Here is an 18,964-nt window from a genome sequence, read left to right as displayed (position 1 = left end):
TAACGCTTCTCTTGAGTCAGAGAGGATCTTTCTTGTATCAAAACCCGTCATGGCCACCAACGCACGCTTGCTTCTTGATCCCAAGGCCATCAAAAAGGCCGCAAAGTCAACAGGTAAGGACCTTTGCTTCACTCCTCATATCTGGGACACTCGCAAATCAAAGCATCGGGAACAAGTATCTTCCTTTGGCCTAATCACCTCTCTGACCTCTGTTCTCATTTCAGACAAACCTCGATCGAATGGTCTTGGGCCTTCAGAGAATTCTTCCAATGCCGGTCACACGGATTCCCTGCCTTCCTCTAGAGCAGCTTCACCTTCAACTTCATCCTCACAACTTGGTCGAAGTCCATCAAGACCGGCACCATACTATGATCATAGAACTCTCCTAAGCCCTCGAGCATCATTGAAAACGTCTGCAGCGTCCAGTTTGAAGTCTAATCCCTCCGGTAGTATGGTTCAGGTCAAGCCTCCGTCTACAAATATGGATCCCACTTCATCATCTGAGAAAGCACTTCTTGAGAGAAACGGCTCCAGATATATGCTTGAGGGTATCTACGGGGTCGAGTCTCGTGGTGAAAATCCCCGGAAAAAGGTCAAATTGAGCACTGAAAATGATCCGCTACGCCCTCACCAAAAGGGTGCCTCCGCGCACCACACCAGCAATGGAATAGTTGGGGAGTATATGCGACCAGATCCAGAAAAGGCTGCCGAAGCTACCAGGAGCAACATGGTCGATCTCACCAACGATGACGATGAACCGGATGACGAACTCCAGATCGTTTCATCACGCACAGTCGGCGATCAAGAGGTCTGCTATGGCCAATTTGTCACCAATGCTTACGCTTATCTAGTCCCAAAGCCCAAGTCCGAATCGGTGTTCCATCGACAAAATGAATGGCCGGTGATCAAATGCAATCTCGTCCGAAAGCCTTCCAAAGATACTGTCATCGAGGTGGTAGATCCCTGGGACCAGGCCTTTGCTAAAGTGAACCCGGATTTGGCAGCCGCATTAGCTCCAGCCCTAGATGGATTGAAGGGCCTGAGAAGTCAGGCAAGACTGCTGAATCGTCGCAAGAAGCCAGATGAATGGCCACATCAACCGTGCTCTGACCAGCTCAAAATGATTGTGAATCTCTACGGCCGCCGAGGTGACGTTGAAAAAATAGGAAAGCATTTTGGGCAGCATAACTTTTGGTTTCGTCCGCCAATGGTATCCGAGCCTGGTATACCAATTGTCAACCCGCATGCGCAGAGGCACATCCTCCCTCAGTTTCCACGCGATCCCGCTCAAGGACGGGTTCTTTCCGACAGTCGAACCCTAGAAGAGGCTACAGAAGCGGTGTCCAAAATCTTTGACTCTTTCGCAAACTCAGCCCTAGCTCTTCATGAGACGGACTCACCGTCGGCCATTATAACTACACCACTCTTGACTCATCAAAAGCAAGCGCTGACTTTTCTCCTCAAACATGAACAGCCAAGAACTTTCGGAACGGCAGAGTCAGAGAACTCTTCCCTGTGGCGACGCAAGCGACGAACGACTGGAGAAGTGATTTATCGCGAGGTTGTCGCCGGTATTTCGGTGAAAGAGGAGCCAGAACAGGTCCTTGGTGGGCTTCTTGCCGACGTCATGGGTTTGGGGAAGACTCTCGAAGCGCTTTCATTAGTGGCGAACACGATGGAAGAATCTGAAAAGTTCTCCCAGGCCCAAGTTGACCGTCACGACCAAACAACGGTTGTGGCCAATAGCAAGGCAACATTGATCGTCTGCCCCACCAGCACTGTGAAGAACTGGGAGGACCAGATCGCGCAGCATGTCAAACCTGGGACTATGACTTATCATGTCTATCACGGGCCGAGTCGAGAGAAAAACCCTTACAGCTTACTGAACTACGATATGGTCATTGCCACATACGGTGTCGTTGCCTCCGAATTTTCCGGCAGAAGTTCCGTGAAAGTCAGTCCTCTGAAGCAACTGAAATGGTTTCGAGTCATTCTCGACGAAGCCCACACAATTCGAGAACACAGAGCTCTCCAGTCTCAAGCAATGTACAGCCTTGAGGCGGAGCGTAGATGGTGCCTGACCGGTACACCTATCCAGAATCGATTAGACGATCTCGGATCACTGACCAGATTTCTTCGACTCTATCCTTACGACACTCCGGCACGATTCAATCAATACATAAGAGGGCCAGCTCAAGCGGGCGATTCGAGCTTTCTGAAGCTCTTGCGAGTCTTTGTTGACTCATTCACATTACGTCGACTAAGAGACCAGATCGATCTACCCAAGAAGGTGGATCTGGTCGACCACCTGACATTCTCGCCCGCCGAGAAAAAACTACATGACTTTTTCAAAGATCTGGCCCATGTCAAAATTCAAGAGCTGGCAAGCACCAAAGAGAAGAACAGCGGGGTCCAACATCATGTTCTTCGCGGGATTATGACGTTGAGGTTGATTTCTGCTCATGGACGAGAATTGCTGAATGACAAAGATTTAGAAAAACTCAAGGGGATCAGCGCAACTGACGCCATTGACCTTGATGAAGAGAATGACCTTCCGACCATTTCAAAAGCTGCTGCATATGAGTCGTTGAGCCTCCTGACTGAAGCTGGGCTGGATATGTGCCGAAACTGTGCGAAGAAGATCAACACCGACAGTGCCCACGCTGAATCGGAATGCGAAGAGCACCGTTGCTATGTCCTCCCGTGTTTCGACCTTGTCTGTGCTGACTGTTTCGAGCAGGCGAAGGTCCTATTTGATAGTACGACAGACAAAGAGCCGATTCAGTGTCCGTTTTGTTCGGCACAGATCGCTGCGCAGTATGTTGGATTTACTGGATCCACTGCTCAAGAGATTTACGAAGCCCCGGACGACAACATTGCACGGAGAGAAGGGAGCAAAGAAGCTCGAGTTTACGGAGGACCCCATACGAAAACAAAAGCTCTACTTCAAGACATTGCAGAGATGAACAAGGAGAGCGAGGCGTTGGAAGCGGCCGGGGAACCACCGCTGAAGGGCGTCATCTTTTCTGAGTTCACCTCCCATCTCGATCTCATCGAAAGAGCACTCAACGATAACGGCCACTCGTTTGTGCGAATTGATGGTACCATGTCCCTTAACAACCGCAAGAAATCACTGGATGCACTTGCCACGGATGACAGTGTCAAGATCCTCCTGGCATCAATCAAAGCAGCCGGTCAAGGGCTCAATCTTACAGCGGCTTCCCGGGCCTTTATCATGGAACCAATGTGGAACCCTGCAGCAGAGATACAGGCAGTAGACCGAATCTACCGTATCGGCCAGAAGCGTCCTGTACTTGTCAAGCGATATCAAATGATTGACAGCATTGAGAAGAAGATTGTGGAACTCCAGAAGCGGAAGCAACAGCTTGCAGATGTCTCCATGAACCAAAATCACAAGCAATTGAGCAAGCAAGAAATTCGAGAGCAACATATGAAGGAGATTCAGGCGCTATTCAAATGAAAATCCTGGAGGGTGGTGGAAATTCAAGAATTTGGCCCTTACGACTATATTTTTTGGATTTGCGCCCACAGCGGAGGGAGCTGGACGTCGGTGCAGGACAAGGAGCATGGTGACGAGCCTTGTCTGCAGCATTTCTCATTTTGAGAGACTAGGTACGAAACATTAACTGAAGTTACAAGATGGCAAACATCAGCACATGACACGCGGAGGAAGCTTTGGGTATTATAGAGCAACCCTCTAGAACTCGTTCCGTAATGAGCAGGCAAGTCTGCATGGCTCCACGGCCCAATGGTCCCTCTTAGGTGCAGCTGTGGGGGCCGTTGAGGCCGGCAAAATGGCCATAAAACGGTTGGGAGCCAGATGGGAATTTCGCCATGGAACTTTGATTTCCAGTCCTATCGTCCCCACGCCACTGACGCTGGTCGCTTGTTCGGAACGTTGGGAATACAGTATGCAAGAAAACCGAAACTTGCGGCCTATGACACGATTTCGGCGAGAGCCAGCATCGATTGCTTGGGACACGATTGTTTTGTCACTTCCAGTTCTTGGACCTGTTCCCATCGCATCCTCCATTGTCTCTCTCCTTTGATCCACGGAATGTTGTAGTCCAGCATTCGTCTACGCCGCACCAGCATCGAGCCTGATGTTCTCCTATCCTTATCCTGTTTTAAGATGGTCGTCGTTGACCACCACGAGTACCTCTGCGAGGAAGAAAAACGCCTGAAAGAAGACCGGGAACGCAAGAAATACTGGAAGAAATGGGGTCCCTACGTTGCTGAAAGGCAATGGGCAACAGTCCGGGAGGATTACTCCGACAATGGCGATGCCTGGAGTCATTTCTCGCACGACCAGGCGAGGTCCAGAGCTTATCGTTGGGGCGAAGACGGTATCGCTGGGGTCTCGGACACCCATGGCCTCCAGAACGTGGCATTTGCTTTTTGGAACGAGAAGGACGACTTCTTGAAGGAAAGACTCTTTGGTCTAAGCAATCCCCAGGGAAATCATGGCGAAAGCATCAAGGAGGCGCACTTCCATCTAGACAACACTCCCACACATTGTGAGTTTGGCAGGGCCGTTTTGCTCGGGTCCAGCTAATCTCTGCACAGCGTATATGAAATATCTCTACAAGCTCCCTCAGAGACGATTCCCTTACGAGCAACTGATCCAAGAAAACGCTAAGCGGGGCAAACATGAGCGCGAGTTCAACATCATTGACTCCGATGCTTTCAAGGGCAATCGCTATTTTGACATTTTCATCGAAACCGCAAAAGAGACGGACGATCCAGAAGAACTGTTGTTTCGCGTGACGGCTTACAATCGTGGCCTAGAGCCTGCTCCTTTGCATATCATCCCTCATATGTGGTTCAGAAACACCTGGACGTGGGGTCATGAAGCCGAGAAGCTGAAACCCAACATTCGCATGGTCGGCCCCATGACCGCTCAGTCAAAGCACTACAAACTGGGCACTCGTTTCTTTCAACTGTCTCCATCTCCAGGCTGCGGTCCGGACGCCGACGACGTCCATCCACAGCTCATGTTCACGGAAAATGACACCAACCATGAGAAGCTCTATGGAGTAAAAAACAAGCAACCATACGTCAAGGATGCGTTTCACCGATGGATTGTTGACGAAGAGAAAGGTGCTATTAATCCTCGCTGTTCCGGGACAAAATGTGCGGCCTGGTTCGACTTTGGCCAAGGCGACGGCGTTCCTCCGGGAGAATGTGCAGTGGTCAGATTCCGTCTGTCACGCAAATATGACGGGTACCTCAATGAAGAGCTTCTGGATGATATCGTAGAGCAGAGGCGCCAGGAAGCTGATGAGTTCTATTATCGCATCAGCCCTCTTCCCATGGCTGACGATCTGAGGAATATCCAGCGTCAAGCATTTTCAGGCATGCTGTGGTGCAAACAGCATTATTATTTCATCTGGGATCAATGGGCCAACGGCGACCCAACGATGCCGCCTCCCCCGCCCAACCGCAAATCTGTCCGAAATCTCCATTGGAAACACATGTACCTGGACGACATCCTGTCGATGCCCGACTCCTGGGAGTATCCGTTCTTCGCAGCGTGGGACTCGGCGTTTCATTGTATTCCACTGGCAATGGTCGACCCGGAGTTTGCGAAGAAACAGCTTGATTTATTCACACGAGAATGGTACATGCACCCCAATGGACAACTACCGGCTTATGAATGGAATTTTGGCGATGTCAATCCTCCGGTGCACGCCTGGGCTGTCTTCAGGACATTTAAAATCGAGCGGAAGATGTATGGTCGACAAGATCTCGACTTCCTCGAACGTGTCTTTCAGAAACTTCTCCTCAACTTCACCTGGTGGGTGAATCGCAAAGACTTTGACGGCAAAAATGTCTTTGAGGGCGGTTTTCTCGGACTGGACAACATTGGTTTGTTCAACCGTTCCGAGCCATTGCCGACCGGGGGTGTGCTGGAACAAGCTGACAGTACTGGATGGATGGCATTCTACTGCCTCTGCATGCTGAACATCTCGCTTGAACTTGCCAAACATCGGCGAACATACGAAGACATTGCCTCCAAATTTTTTGAGCATTTCATCTTGATCTCAGATGCCATGACATTCCGCGCCGGTGGCGCCGAGAAGAGTCTGTGGAATGATGAAGATGGATTCTACTACGACGCAATCTCTTGGGGAGGGCCATGGACGCAGCAAATGCCTGTCCGTTCGCTTGTTGGTCTCATTCCTCTGTATGCGGTGCTTACCCTGGAACCGGAACTGATCAACAAGTTCCCCAACTTCAAGCGAAGAATGGATTGGTTTATTGAAAACCGTCATGACGTTGCAGAACGCAATATCGCCTCGATGCGAAAACGAGGCAAAGACGAGCGTCTCCTGCTGTCCCTCGTCAGCAAGGACAGACTCGAGAAAATTCTCACGAGAATGCTGGACGAGACCGAATTCTTATCCGAGCACGGTATCCGAAGCTTATCCAAATACCATGAAGACCACCCCTATAGCATGGACGTCAATGGCCAACGGTTCAAAGTCAGCTACGTTCCAGGAGATTCAGATTCGGGCCTGTTCGGCGGCAACTCGAACTGGAGAGGTCCGATTTGGATCGCCGTGAATTTCCTCCTGGTCGAATCACTGCTTCGATTTTACATGTTCTACGGCACCAATCTGCAAATTGAATGTCCTACCGGCTCTGGTGATTACATGCACTTGGGTCATGTAGCCGAAGAACTTCAACATCGTCTACAGCATCTTATGGTTCGAGATCATAAGGGCCGTCGCGCTATCAACGCGGGGAATGATACTTTGGACTTCGACCCTCACTGGAAAGACTACCTATGGTTCTTCGAGTTTTTCGACGGGGATACTGGTCGTGGCCTCGGCGCTTGTCATCAATGTGGCTGGACTGGCTTGATGGCCAAGATGATCCATGATACGGGGATCAATTGCCGCCTCCCTCAAACTCCACGTACGCCATCCACCGCTGCAGCCCATTATTTCGATGACACCCTCAGTCGGGGACTGCCGAGAAAGAATACATATGTCGGTACACCTGGACCCGACGGCCTCAAGCCTCCCGGAAGACGGCGATCATCGACGTCTCGTTCCATCGGCAACCGGACCAGTCTAGTCTCCAGTGCCAATGGTGACCGTAAATCCACCATCGCGGTTAGTGATGCTGACGAAAATGGCGACATATCTTATTTTGATATGAAGCCACAATCTCAGGTTTCTGAATCCGACGCATTTGGACAAGAAGATGTACTGGAGAAAGCACGCCGCAAAAGTGTCGCCGACACCCATTACGACAAATACGTCAGCGAGCAACTCAGCCGAATCAAGACAGAAGAAAGTATCGCTGTCTATGAAGACGAATTTGAGGCTCAGCTGGACTAAGTGTGATCATGGACACCAGGATGTTTCTTGCGTATTGGCCCAAGAGTCAGAGCGTTGGTGAGAGCATAGCGAGGAGAGCAGGAACTAGAGCTATCATTACACGGTTGGTTTAGAACGTAGATCAAAAGACGAATGGTATTTATAGAAAAGGGGGGGGACACCAGATGAGGTAATCACAGCACAGAACACGAGCAGGTGATGAGCTCAGAAGACTGGAACGGGAAGTTGGTAGATTCAGATCAGAGAAACAGGGGAGGCGGGGTTAATAAGATATCCTTACATACATGTGTTTGAATGATTCCGTTGGTTGAGAGGAATGTGCTCATTTCTATGGCGACTTGCTTGCGCTCTCTCTTCCTCGTCTTGGTTTCAGCATGTCAGACGTAAGTCGTGCAGGATAAATGAATTATTCAGAACGGATGGGATTGGTTTAGATCGAGGGAATCAATCGGGATATGTACATAAGAATTTTTCTTTCTTGTACTCTCGCTTGTTCTGAATGCTGATATTCAATTCAAGCCTGCAAGCTTCCACCATTTTGCTCTTCGGCGCTCTTCAAAATCCCCTCTCAAAACGATCATTCATTTCCTTTCCGCTCCTGATGTTGATAAGTTTACACCGTGTCAGTCAGCATCTTGTTCAACTTGGCGATTTTGCTGGACACGCTGAGGTCGATGGTCCGCTCGCCGATCTCGACCACGAGTCCGCCCAGGATATCCGGGTTCACTTTCGTGGTCACCTTGAGCTTCTTGCCTTGGCTGTATTCGGACTTGGCGATGGCGGTTTCTAAGCGGCGGAGGAGTTTTTCGTCGAGTTTCTGTTTAGCCCGTCATGTCAGTTTCAGATGGATTTCGTGTCATTCCGAAAAAGTGACAGATGGATTTGGAAAGAAAAATCCTCGCGGGGTTGATTTGCATACCGCAGCGCTGGTCACAACCAATTCCATCTCCCCTCTCGCGGCACTCATCAATGTGCCAAACTTCTCACAGACACCCTCGAGCAAGTTCAGACGGTTGTTCTCTGCGAGTGCTGACATCAAATTTTTGACCATGCCGGACTTGTCGGCGCCACCGGTGTGTTTTTCCAGTTCTGCGACGATCTGTGATTTGTCTGCGTCCGTCAGGGTCGGGGCCGCAATGATCGTGGACAATTTCGGATCGCTTTTCAGGATCTGTTGTAAGCTGGTGAGCGCTTTGGAAGTTGGGTCCAATGCATTGGTTTTGGCAGCTGCGGTGTACTGTTGAGAAGGTCCTTGGTTAGCATTGACATCCCAAGTCCCAGCTCCTGATTTTATTCCACTCTCTCTTCACCACTTCTACCTAATTAAGGTGATTTCGCGTACCAGAGCATTTGCATAAGTTCCATCAAGTCCAAACAAAGGTACAGGTGGCTTCGTATCTGGGGCCGCGGGCGTCGCATAGGTTCGGAGAGCGGTTTGAGGAGCTGTTCGCCGGGTAGCGGCAAAGGCGAGCCGCGGGAGCTTGGAGGACATCATCTCGAGACCGATTTGTCGATGATGGAGTTCTCGAAATAGCTGCGGGAGCTTGGGAGAGGACAGTCACGTTTTTCAATGAATCAACTTTCGAGCTTCAGGATTGAAAGTCCCACGTCGAGGGTGGTTCCCAAGCTGCGATTTAAAGCTAGTCCCGATTGGGACATTTGTGTCAGACAATAGACCTTTTCCGTCCGCGAGCTCGTAAAACTTCATCAGGCATCACAACCCAGAGTTAAAGCCGAAGTAATGGGTATCAATGATAGTTCCACTCAATGATCTGTATCACAACTATGGTATCCGCATTTCCTGCCGCTCCCCGCAAGCCTACCCGTATGTCACATCACATCAAGGCCCCGTCTTTTCGTGACTCTCCGGCTCTCTCCTCATCTCCGAATGAGATCGATCTCTCCCGTCGTCCTGGGTTGCGATCAGCCGTAAGGATCAAAGCTCCAGCCTCGCACATTGTCTTCGATAATGAGACAGAGACCCCTGACGTCGATTTCCTCGTACATTTGAGAGATGGCTGCACGTGCCTGTCTGTGCCATGGTCCTCGACTTCCCTTGACGGCATCCTCCTTGTTTCGCCACAAACCTTGACAACCGTCAGAAAATCAAACAAGACGGAATGAGAGTGGAAACTCTGTGTTGGACTCACATGTTGCGAGGTTTCTCCGATCCGCATCGGGAACACCATACCAATACTTCAAGAGACCACCACTCTTGGTAGCCTCAATGTGAGATTCCTTATCAAGCTTAAACAGAAGGTCGACATCAATATTCTGTTTCAGTTTGGACCTGAATTCGACAACATAGAATTCTTGCCGCGTCCACGTGTATCCCTCGCTGGCTGCGAGCGCCTTTAAGTTGGCCATGAAGCCTTTCCAATCAAAAGCATCTTCATATCTGACGGTAGCGTAGGCGTTTGTCGCTGCCTCAAGCTGGATTGCTGTAAGCGCAAGAAGTCGATTTGGAGTATCGACACTCTGCAGGTCCAAGAGATGGTTGGAATCGAGATATGGTGAAACGGTCAGCCACCGAGATGAAGCTTCGTTGTCCTCAATGCTGATCTGCGGGACGTGGTCTTCGGTTCGCAACACTTCTGCAGAAGACCCGTCGGTCTTTGTGACATTTTGAGCATCGAGTGCCCTTACATGAGTTCCCTCCTCCACCCTCTGCTCGCCTGAAGACCATGCCGTTGTCATTTGGCTTGCCGAATCACTTCCTTCAATCACTGCGCCTCCAGACTCTCACCGAAGGGTCGATAACCGGCGACGGCGACAGTTTCGACTATGGTGATATTTTGGCTGGGATGGAATATGTCGCAGCGGAGATTGCAAAGACAGGTAGAATACGGTCGTGTCCGAAGCCAGATTGTGTAAAAGGGGCATAAGATCACGCAATAGAAGCTTATAGTAAGGAAAGGTGCGACCCCCCGAAATTGCAGGCCAAAAATGAGAATGACAGTGAGAATGAAAGAAAATTCAGGCCGTAGAGGGCGAATATAGCGGTCAAGGAGTACGGCAAAAGGGTGTGGCCGTCACTCACCTCTGGGGTCCATAGTGGGTATGTCTCACTGCTGAGGCACCGCGTGTCGAACGCCGAGTGGCACTGGTCGGTAGACAACCACGTGAGCTGGATGCACCGCATTAAATATCGCAGGAGTTGCCTTTCGTGACCCATCTGCTCTGGGCCTGCATGCGTGGAAGAGCGGACCGAGTTCCCTCTGCTTTTGCGAACCGGACGGCAGGGAGAAGGCATGAAATTGCCGAATCGGGGCAAAATATCACGCAGAGGAGCTTATCCATGAGAAATGCCAACCAGCGGGAGAGAGGCAACACTAGCCATGACCGTTGCTTTGCCAATATCGGTTGATCTGTAACGCTGATAAAGGAGGCAAAATCGGCGGATCTGCTGAGGTGGAAGTTGGCGTGAGATAGATATAGACGGAGTTCTGGCAGACAATAGAGCACTATTAAAGACGATGGAATACTAATCCGAAAGGAACCCCATTATCTCTGACAAGCGAGCTTCAAGTCTCTTTTCATTCTGCTGAAGAGAAAACCCCACGATGGGCCGTGTCCCACCTCGCGATTGGCGGGCTAGACGCCCTCCCCTTTTTCGGTTGGGAGCAGCTCCTCCGCCCCCGGGCCACCGCTTTTGAAGAAAAAGTCACCGACATCTTTCCTCAGTCCTCATTTTTTCATTCTGATCTCCCTGAACATACTCATCACATCCCCTTGATACATCACTCTTTTACGCCTAACTCCCAATCCACATTCCCGCTTCCACCACAACCATGAATGGTGCTCCAGCCCAAAAGTTCAAGGTTGCTGACATCTCGCTGGCCGCCTTTGGCCGCCGCGAGATCGAACTGGCCGAGATCGAAATGCCCGGCCTGATGGCCATCCGCAAGAAATATGCGCAAGATCAGCCTCTTGCCGGTGCCAGAATTGCAGGCTGCCTTCACATGACCATCCAAACCGCCGTCCTCATCGAAACCCTCAAAGCCTTGGGTGCCGAAGTCACCTGGTCCAGCTGCAACATCTTCTCTACCCAAGATCACGCTGCGGCCGCCATTGCCGCCGGTGGAACGCCGGTCTTTGCATGGAAGGGAGAGACCGAAGAAGAATACAACTGGTGTCTGGAACAACAGCTGCTGGCTTTCCCCTCCGGAAAGAGCCTCAACCTCATCCTCGACGATGGTGGGGACTTGACGGCCCTGGTGCACCACAAATACCCGGAGATGCTGAAAGATTGCTATGGCGTATCGGAAGAGACCACCACTGGTGTCCACCACCTCTACCGAATGCTGAAGGCCAAGAAGCTATTGGTTCCTGCCGTCAATGTCAACGACAGTGTCACCAAATCCAAGTTCGACAACCTCTACGGCTGCCGAGAATCCCTGGTGGACGGAATCAAGCGTGCCACGGATGTCATGATCGCTGGCAAGATTGCTGTTGTGGCAGGCTATGGCGATGTCGGCAAGGGATGTGCTCAAGCGCTTCACGGTATGGGTGCGCGTGTGATGGTCACCGAAGTCGATCCTATCAACGCCCTCCAAGCGGCCGTGTCTGGCTACCAGGTTGTCACCATGGATGATGCGGCCTCACAGGGCCAGATCTTCGTTACCACCACCGGCTGCCGGGATATCATTGTCAGCCGACACTTTGAAGTCATGCGAAACGATGCCATCGTTTGCAACATCGGTCACTTTGACATCGAAATTGACGTCGCCTGGCTGAAGAAGAATGCCAAGAGCGTCCAGAACATCAAACCCCAAGTCGATCGCTACACTATGTCCAGTGGTCGCCACATCATCCTTCTCGCCGAGGGCCGTCTCGTCAACCTTGGCTGTGCCACCGGCCACTCTTCTTTCGTCATGTCCTGCTCCTTCTCCAACCAAGTCCTGGCTCAAATCATGCTGTACAAAGCTGAGGACGAGGCGTTTGGCAAGAAATACATTGAATTCGGCAAGTCTGGCAAGAAGGAAATTGGTGTCTATGTTCTTCCCAAGATCTTGGACGAGCAGGTTGCTCTTCTACATCTGGAACATGTCAACGCCAAGTTGACCAAGTTGACGCCTGTCCAGGCCGAATACTTGGGTCTTGAAGTCGAAGGTCCCTACAAGTCCGACATCTACCGATACTAGGTGGTCTCGTTCTTGCCCATAATGATTGCTTTTTTTTTTTTTTTTTTTTTTGATGTGTACAAGTATCGGCGTCCAGGGTCATTCCGGGGGATTCATTTCTAATGCTCAACGCATAGAATGGGGGGATTCTTGGCGAGAATCCATGAAACTTGCCAGTCAGTTTTCAGGGTGAAACAAAAGAATTTATGGCTCTCAACGATTTGAACGAGAAGAGAAGAAAAGTACGGAAGGTATGGAATGAGACCTTAAGACATGACAAAAGTCGGATCTTTCGAAAGAGGTCATTCTTGCAAGACAGGAAGAAAGAATTGAGCGAGATTGCCACAGACCACGACAAAAGATCACAAATGAAGAGATATTTCGTCCTTCAACGGGCGATACCTTGGGAAGCTTCATCAGCTTTTCAATGACCCGATACCCCAAATAGATAGCACGTTGAATGCTAATGAAAGATATTGTGGATGATGAGAAGTTGGTTCCTGACCGTATTAATTGGCCTGATTGTACACCTGATAGGTACAGTCCCTTCCCGTTCAATTATCGTTCCTTCAGAAGTCATCATCTCACCATGAATCGTAAAGGATTCGACTTAGTTGGAAGGTAATCTTGCTCCAAATCTGCCGGCAAAGAGTCTACCCCCAAACGCCTTCCCGCAATGGCTAAGACTTGTTTGGAACTGGCCTTGAATAAACCTTGGAGTCTTCGTGTCTTCATCGCGAGGAATCCATGTGGAACGGGGCTTGACGCAACCGGACTTTCCGCAGAATTTCCTAGGAATGACTTATTCTGCCAGTTCTTATTCGGAGGATGAATTGATGATCTCTCGTAGTTCGGTTAGACAAAGGAGGGCTGGCCTGTCCTCAACCTCACTGACAAATTGCCCTCAACTGACAATTATTGGCCTTGATCTAGAAGGGCTCTGGTTGCCCTTTGCAGTGTCTTACCCCGCGGCGAACAGAAGACTCGACTGAGCTAACAACGCTTCTGGTGCAGCTGAAGGTTTTTGAGAGGATATCCATCATTCAATCCTTCGCCGTCCTCCACACCACCGAGCGGAAAGTTCCGCAAGGGGAACATCCATTAGGCATTCTGGGTGGTTCTCAGAGCAGAAACCTGCGAAGCGTGCTCTCTTCGACTAAGCCATCTAGGCAAAGACATAACAGAAGGAAAGAGAAAATTTGGGAAGGCAAATGTCAACTGCAGCCGACGCGGGAACAATTCGAAATGGGGAACGTCTAGAGAGAGGGACACTGCTATACTCCAGCTCTACATCGACCTCCTCCAGGACGAAAGCTTCAAGTTGTGGGAGTTTGTGCTCGAGCCGTCCTTCAGCGAAGCCAACCCCTGAATAGACACAAGGACCACCCTCGACCTCTGTGAGCCCTCTCTTATAACACTGAAACCTCACTCGCGCAAGTACCTCCAGGGAAAGTCAAACACACAACATGTGGGCTGTGAGGTACAGGTCCAGCCTGAAGTAGAGGCTCTTGGGCCAGGGTTAGAGGGCGTCGGAGTTAAATCCACAAAAGACAAAGACGTCGAATGTGTCTGGCACTTTCAAAGCCACGGGGCTAACAGTGATCTTGGTGAGAAGATACCGCTTGGGGAACGACGACAACCGACCGTATTTGTTAGCTACGTTCACCCTAAGACGTCGGAAGAAAAGGGCACCGGCGCACTGGAACCAGAGATCGTTAATCTCATTGCCCGTTCAACAGCAAGAACGTACTTGTCCACATTCATTCTAAAAGGGCCGTCACATCAAAAGCAAAAAAGCGATTCTCTTAGCCTTGAAGACGCCTCTTGCTCAGATTGGCCCCGAATTATCGACAATCTCGTTTTTACCCTTTCGCTGGCTGTTCTACAAGCTGACACTCGACAGCAGTTCTTATTGCCGAATTGATTGGCTCCAGTGCCCCCAAAATGGGACAGGACCATTGAGACAGTTAGCAATATTGTGAAAGCATATCACTGCAACTTTGTAGATTTTCGGTCCTCACCAGACAAGACCTCGGACAGCTTCGGCCCCCACGCCCATCCCATTAGCAACGGCATTTGACCATCTAGTCAACTTCTTACTTTGGTCAGATATTTGTGAGCATTCTGACCCAGAATCCACAAGAATGTAAATATCCGGTGATTGTCGGGGTAGATGCGACCGAAGCGTCTGGAGAATAACAAAAGACGACTGCATCAGTCATCAGATTAGGCTGCTGACGGTATACGCAGTCTCAACGCCAGGATTTATATCATTGAAGTTTGCGGTTCTAACATCTGGATGACAAGCACATCCCTTCTACATCAGGCCTTGACTGATACATACTTCAACCGACGTCCTGTCCTGCCATGTACTATTGCAACGCCACTTATGTCACAACAGAGAAGCAACACAAAGAAATACAAGAATTCTCAATCTTCTCAATGTCAGTAGATTGACACATGTCAAAACCAAAACGTCATCCAGCTGAAGGCAATCTCGGGCGGCGGTGGCGGGGTGCATTGACCTGTAAGCCAATAAAGGGGCATTACTTATGAACTCAGAACTTCAGCTCTGAGCAAACCCCCCTTCCCGGCAGCACGGACGATTTACCACAAGGATGATAAATAAGGACTGAGTCCTCGTTCAAGAGTATCAACACCGATTTGAGATGACGAGCCGCCCTAACCTTGAGGGCGTCGAAGACGGCACACTATCGGCCTCTATATTTCCAAACTCACGTCGTCAAAATGCGTCATAAACACTCCCCTGAAAATGACTTCCTGATGGGTCTAGTTGATATGGGAAGGTGCGTATTTGGCCGCCCGTGGACCTATAGTCAAGGCCTGTGTCCTGGATAGAATCGGTCTAACGATTACTCTACTCTGAAGCAATGGAATCCGCTTTTCCATTTCAGATCTTTCGCCGCCGACGACGCGAATTCTGCCAGTGGTGTATCTTGATCGAGTTGGGATCTCGCTTTATGATGCCCAATATGACCCAGAAACGGGGAAGAAAATCCCAATACCGTCTGAAGTGATCAGAGACGTGATCGCGGAGCTCCAACGCTTCAACCTTGTTTGTCGAGAGTTTGGCGTTCGTCGAGATCGCGTTCGAATTATTGCCACTGAGGCGACACGGACAGCGACAAACTCTCACGAGTTCCGAGATCGTATTAAACAGAGAACGGGACTGGTGGTTGAAATGCTCACCAAAGAAGAAGAAGGCAACGTGGGCGCCATGGGCATTGTCAGCAGCTTCTCTGACGTTCGGGGCCTTGTAATGGATCTCGGTGGAGGGAGTACCCAAGTGACCTGGATCATTTCCCACGACGGGATGGTACGGACGAGTCCCAAGGTGGCGATATCCTTTCCGTACGGTGCGGCGGCGATGACGCGAAGATTAGCCGAGTGTCGAAATGCCCCAGATCCGGAGAAGGCAAAGGAAGAATTGAGACAAGAAATCCGTGCCAATTTCCATGAGGCATTTCAACAACTAGAAATCCCCCAAGAGCTGATCGATCAAGCTCAGAGAGAAGGTGGTTGGCATGTGTATCTGTCCGGTGGAGGGTTTCGTGGATGGGGCTATCTGCTCCTAAGTCAGGCACAGAAGAACGGCCAGCATTACCCGATCTCAATCATCAATGGATTCAAGGCGTACAGGGATGAGCTCACGGACACAGAAAAGTTGAAGGAAGTCGCACGCAACGCCGAAAAGATCTTCCGCGTATCAGATCGCCGCAGGTATCAAGTTCCCGCAGTGGCCTTCTTGGTGAATGCCCTGGCCAATACTTTACCCATTGGTCCTCTCGTGGCTCGGTTCTGTCAGGGTGGTGTGCGCGAAGGTCTTCTCTTTCGTGATCTACCACGTGCCATTCGAGCTCAGGACCCCATTGCCGTGGCATCGGCACCGTTTGCCCGTCCTTCGGCCTTGCATTTCAAAACTCTTCTCCTCAATGGTTTGCCTCCTCCATCACATGGAAAGTCGGTACCACCATCCATTAATCCCCATATCATTGAGGGGCTTGCCAACCTCTTTTTCGAACATGCGTCATTGAGCAAGGAGACTGCCTCCGTGGCTGCTCTTTACAGCACCAGCACCGGTGTTCTCACCTCCGCTCATGGATTGTCTCATTCAGCCCGGGCTCGCATGGCGCTCATGCTCGAGAATCGTTATGACGGTGAACTTCCTCCTCGCGAAGCGTCCTTCAAATCCCGACTGTGTGATCTTCTCACTCCGGAAGAAATTTGGTGGTGCAATTATGAGGGCATTTTGGCCTGGCTGGTGGGAGAGATTTACCCCACTGGCGTTGTAGGTCCCCGGCCTCGGCTATGGCTTTCTGCACGGTTTGCCAACCATCTGGGCAAAAGGGGAGACAAGGAGGGCATTGAACTGACCTTGTCCGTCCCGAGAACCCCGGAAGATGGTATCTCAAGTCTGAATGAGGACGAAAACCTTTACATCGGGAAAAGGCGCATACATGAATATGCGAAACGAGTAGCCAAGGTGGGAAAGAAAAAGAATTGGATTGGTGGAAAGGATGGCTGGGGAATGACGGTGAAGGTGCTGGTCGCCGAACATTTATTATTGGAGTAAACTTGATGGCACCGAGCCTGGAATGGATGTGTGCCACTGCCGATCCGTGAGGACTATTCAAATGCCAGCGCGAAACCATTTTGCATATTTGGGGTGGAAGCGTGATAGCCAATAAGTACATGGGGGGTGGCAAGGCTTAGCGAGCAGGATCCCAATCGTAGCGCGACGCCCAAACTACTAAGCGACGATTTCAAGTCGGTGGAAGATCACTCCATCATCGAGCTGGGATAATTTGTTCGATCAAAACCGACTCAAGGTGACAGCAGGGGGATTTCAGTAGTCAAGAAGGCCTGAAAAGTTGGCTGATGACCAAACGTTTGCCCAACGATGTTTAGAATCAAATGCTCCTTCAACGAATTGTCCGCCCGCGGGATATTCGAATCTTGAGCTCCAATCTACCATTTGTATCAAAGTCCTCAAGAGCTTCCGACACCATATCTGCTCCAGCGAGATTGTGGTTCCGGTCCGTTCCTGCTGAGACAATGCCTCCGAGATCAAAACAACAAAATAAACGGCCCACACACTTTGTTTGCCTCCCTTTGGTCACGGATGAATCTATACCGCAATTATCCCAGTCGTTGGCTTATTTCAGATCTATCACGACGCCTTTGAATGACGATGCCGTGGATACTGAATCAGATAGCCAGACACCTCAACCCCCAGCGATTTCAGACTCGGGAGAGGCAGCGCGGGTTCAAGAAAAGCCGGCCGCGCCGGGAGATGATGAAGCTAGAAGATCAGATTCAACAAAAGCAGAATCATTTCGGAATCTCCGATTAGTCCCACCCGCTGCACATCGGCCTCCAGGGACGTTCCACCTCACGCTGGGAGTCATGGACCTTTCTGATGCAGAGGACTTCAACAAGGCAATCCGACTGCTTCAGGAGATTGATTATGAGGAGTTGCTTCGAGAAGCGGGGCGGGGTCCGCGAGAGAGACGGGATGAAAGTGGAAGAAGAAATAATGGGCAAAAGGCAGAGACCAAGGTCGCGAAGAATGTCCGTGAAGAACGGGGAGACGAGTCGGAGAGTGAACGTTCTGAAACGGAAACGAAAGGCACGCTCAAAGACATCGCGGAAGCCGTGCTCAGTCGTCCTCTCAAATCTCTCACTCGAGCGATCTCACCACCAGACGGCAGCCGCAACGGCGATGCACAATCTGGCTCTGAAAATCAAAAACGACCCTCCGAGCCGCGGGAGCCACTATCTCTTACTCTCCATGGCCTCGGCACATTTCCTCGTCCCAGCAGCAGTCGCGTCTTCTACGCCAGCCCATATGAACCGACGTCTCGGCTTCAGGACTTCGCGGTAGCGATACACAAACGCTTCCGAGATGCAGGTCTGATCCGGGACGCGCGGCAGCCGCTGGTGCTGCATGCGACGGTGGCCAATTTGATCTACGTAAAAGGACGCGGCGGGGTGAAGGGGACACGGTATGGAGGCAAAGGGAAAGTCCATGAAGAGAAGCTAGAAGGACACGTGGACGCGCGAGAGATCTTGAGGTTTTTCAATCAGGGGTACGCCACCAGTCCCATTCCCGTCCTGGATCCGGTCGACGAGAATGAGTCACGGCAAGAAGACATCGAACTTGCCGCTGAAATGAAGACCCCGATACGGAAGGACGCCTTTATCTGGGCGCGCAATATCCCCGTCGACAGGATCCGGATTTGCAAGATGGGCGCGGAAATATGTGACATCGAAGGCTGGGGTTTGGAGTACCCGGCTGTGGCGGAGAAAGTCTTTGGGCGTTGAGTAGAAATGGATGGGAGAGCACGGCTTGGCCTGGAAAACTGAGGAGAGAGGAGGAAGCGGTTGAAAAATGTGTGAAATTTCGGTGTTTGCATTTGGTAGACAATAATAATTTGACATCCTTGAACG

The 18,964-nt window shown here is 50.7% G+C and overlaps 7 protein-coding genes across 7 annotated transcripts; 5 read left to right on the top strand and 2 right to left on the bottom strand.

Moving 5' to 3' along the window:
* Positions 1-49: 49 nt before the first annotated feature.
* Z518_09066 (uncharacterized protein) lies at positions 50-3,481 on the top strand (the record flags this gene model as incomplete). Its single annotated transcript, XM_013413023.1, has 1 exon — positions 50-3,481. One exon carries the CDS (start codon positions 50-52, stop codon positions 3,479-3,481), a length of 3,432 nt encoding a protein of 1,143 aa, XP_013268477.1.
* Positions 3,482-4,153: 672 nt separating this feature from the next.
* On the top strand, positions 4,154-7,370 carry Z518_09065 (uncharacterized protein; the record flags this gene model as incomplete). Its single annotated transcript, XM_013413022.1, has 2 exons — positions 4,154-4,538; positions 4,588-7,370. The coding sequence occupies 2 exons, from the start codon at positions 4,154-4,156 to the stop codon at positions 7,368-7,370; spliced, it is 3,168 nt and encodes a 1,055-aa protein (XP_013268476.1).
* Positions 7,371-7,983: 613 nt separating this feature from the next.
* Positions 7,984-8,865, bottom strand: Z518_09064 (ATP synthase F1, delta subunit; the record flags this gene model as incomplete). Its single annotated transcript, XM_013413021.1, has 3 exons — positions 7,984-8,187; positions 8,290-8,607; positions 8,713-8,865. The coding sequence occupies 3 exons, from the start codon at positions 8,863-8,865 to the stop codon at positions 7,984-7,986; spliced, it is 675 nt and encodes a 224-aa protein (XP_013268475.1).
* Positions 8,866-9,293: 428 nt separating this feature from the next.
* Positions 9,294-10,067, bottom strand: Z518_09063 (uncharacterized protein; the record flags this gene model as incomplete). The annotated part of the gene is made up of 2 exons (XM_013413020.1): positions 9,294-9,457; positions 9,521-10,067. The coding sequence occupies 2 exons, from the start codon at positions 10,065-10,067 to the stop codon at positions 9,294-9,296; spliced, it is 711 nt and encodes a 236-aa protein (XP_013268474.1).
* Positions 10,068-11,161: 1,094 nt separating this feature from the next.
* Z518_09062 (adenosylhomocysteinase) lies at positions 11,162-12,514 on the top strand (the record flags this gene model as incomplete). The annotated part of the gene is made up of 1 exon (XM_013413019.1): positions 11,162-12,514. One exon carries the CDS (start codon positions 11,162-11,164, stop codon positions 12,512-12,514), a length of 1,353 nt encoding a protein of 450 aa, XP_013268473.1.
* A 2,727-nt stretch (positions 12,515-15,241) lies between these two features.
* Positions 15,242-17,087, top strand: Z518_09061 (uncharacterized protein; the record flags this gene model as incomplete). The annotated part of the gene is made up of 2 exons (XM_013413018.1): positions 15,242-15,300; positions 15,383-17,087. 2 exons carry the CDS (start codon positions 15,242-15,244, stop codon positions 17,085-17,087), a joined length of 1,764 nt encoding a protein of 587 aa, XP_013268472.1.
* A 482-nt stretch (positions 17,088-17,569) lies between these two features.
* On the top strand, positions 17,570-18,838 carry Z518_09060 (uncharacterized protein; the record flags this gene model as incomplete). Its single annotated transcript, XM_013413017.1, has 1 exon — positions 17,570-18,838. One exon carries the CDS (start codon positions 17,570-17,572, stop codon positions 18,836-18,838), a length of 1,269 nt encoding a protein of 422 aa, XP_013268471.1.
* Positions 18,839-18,964: the final 126 nt, after the last annotated feature.

This window comes from Rhinocladiella mackenziei, assembly GCF_000835555.1.
Source record: "Rhinocladiella mackenziei CBS 650.93 unplaced genomic scaffold supercont1.7, whole genome shotgun sequence".
Classification (NCBI taxonomy): Eukaryota; Fungi; Ascomycota; class Eurotiomycetes; order Chaetothyriales; family Herpotrichiellaceae; genus Rhinocladiella; species Rhinocladiella mackenziei.
This window is presented reverse-complemented; position numbering and strand designations above follow the sequence as displayed.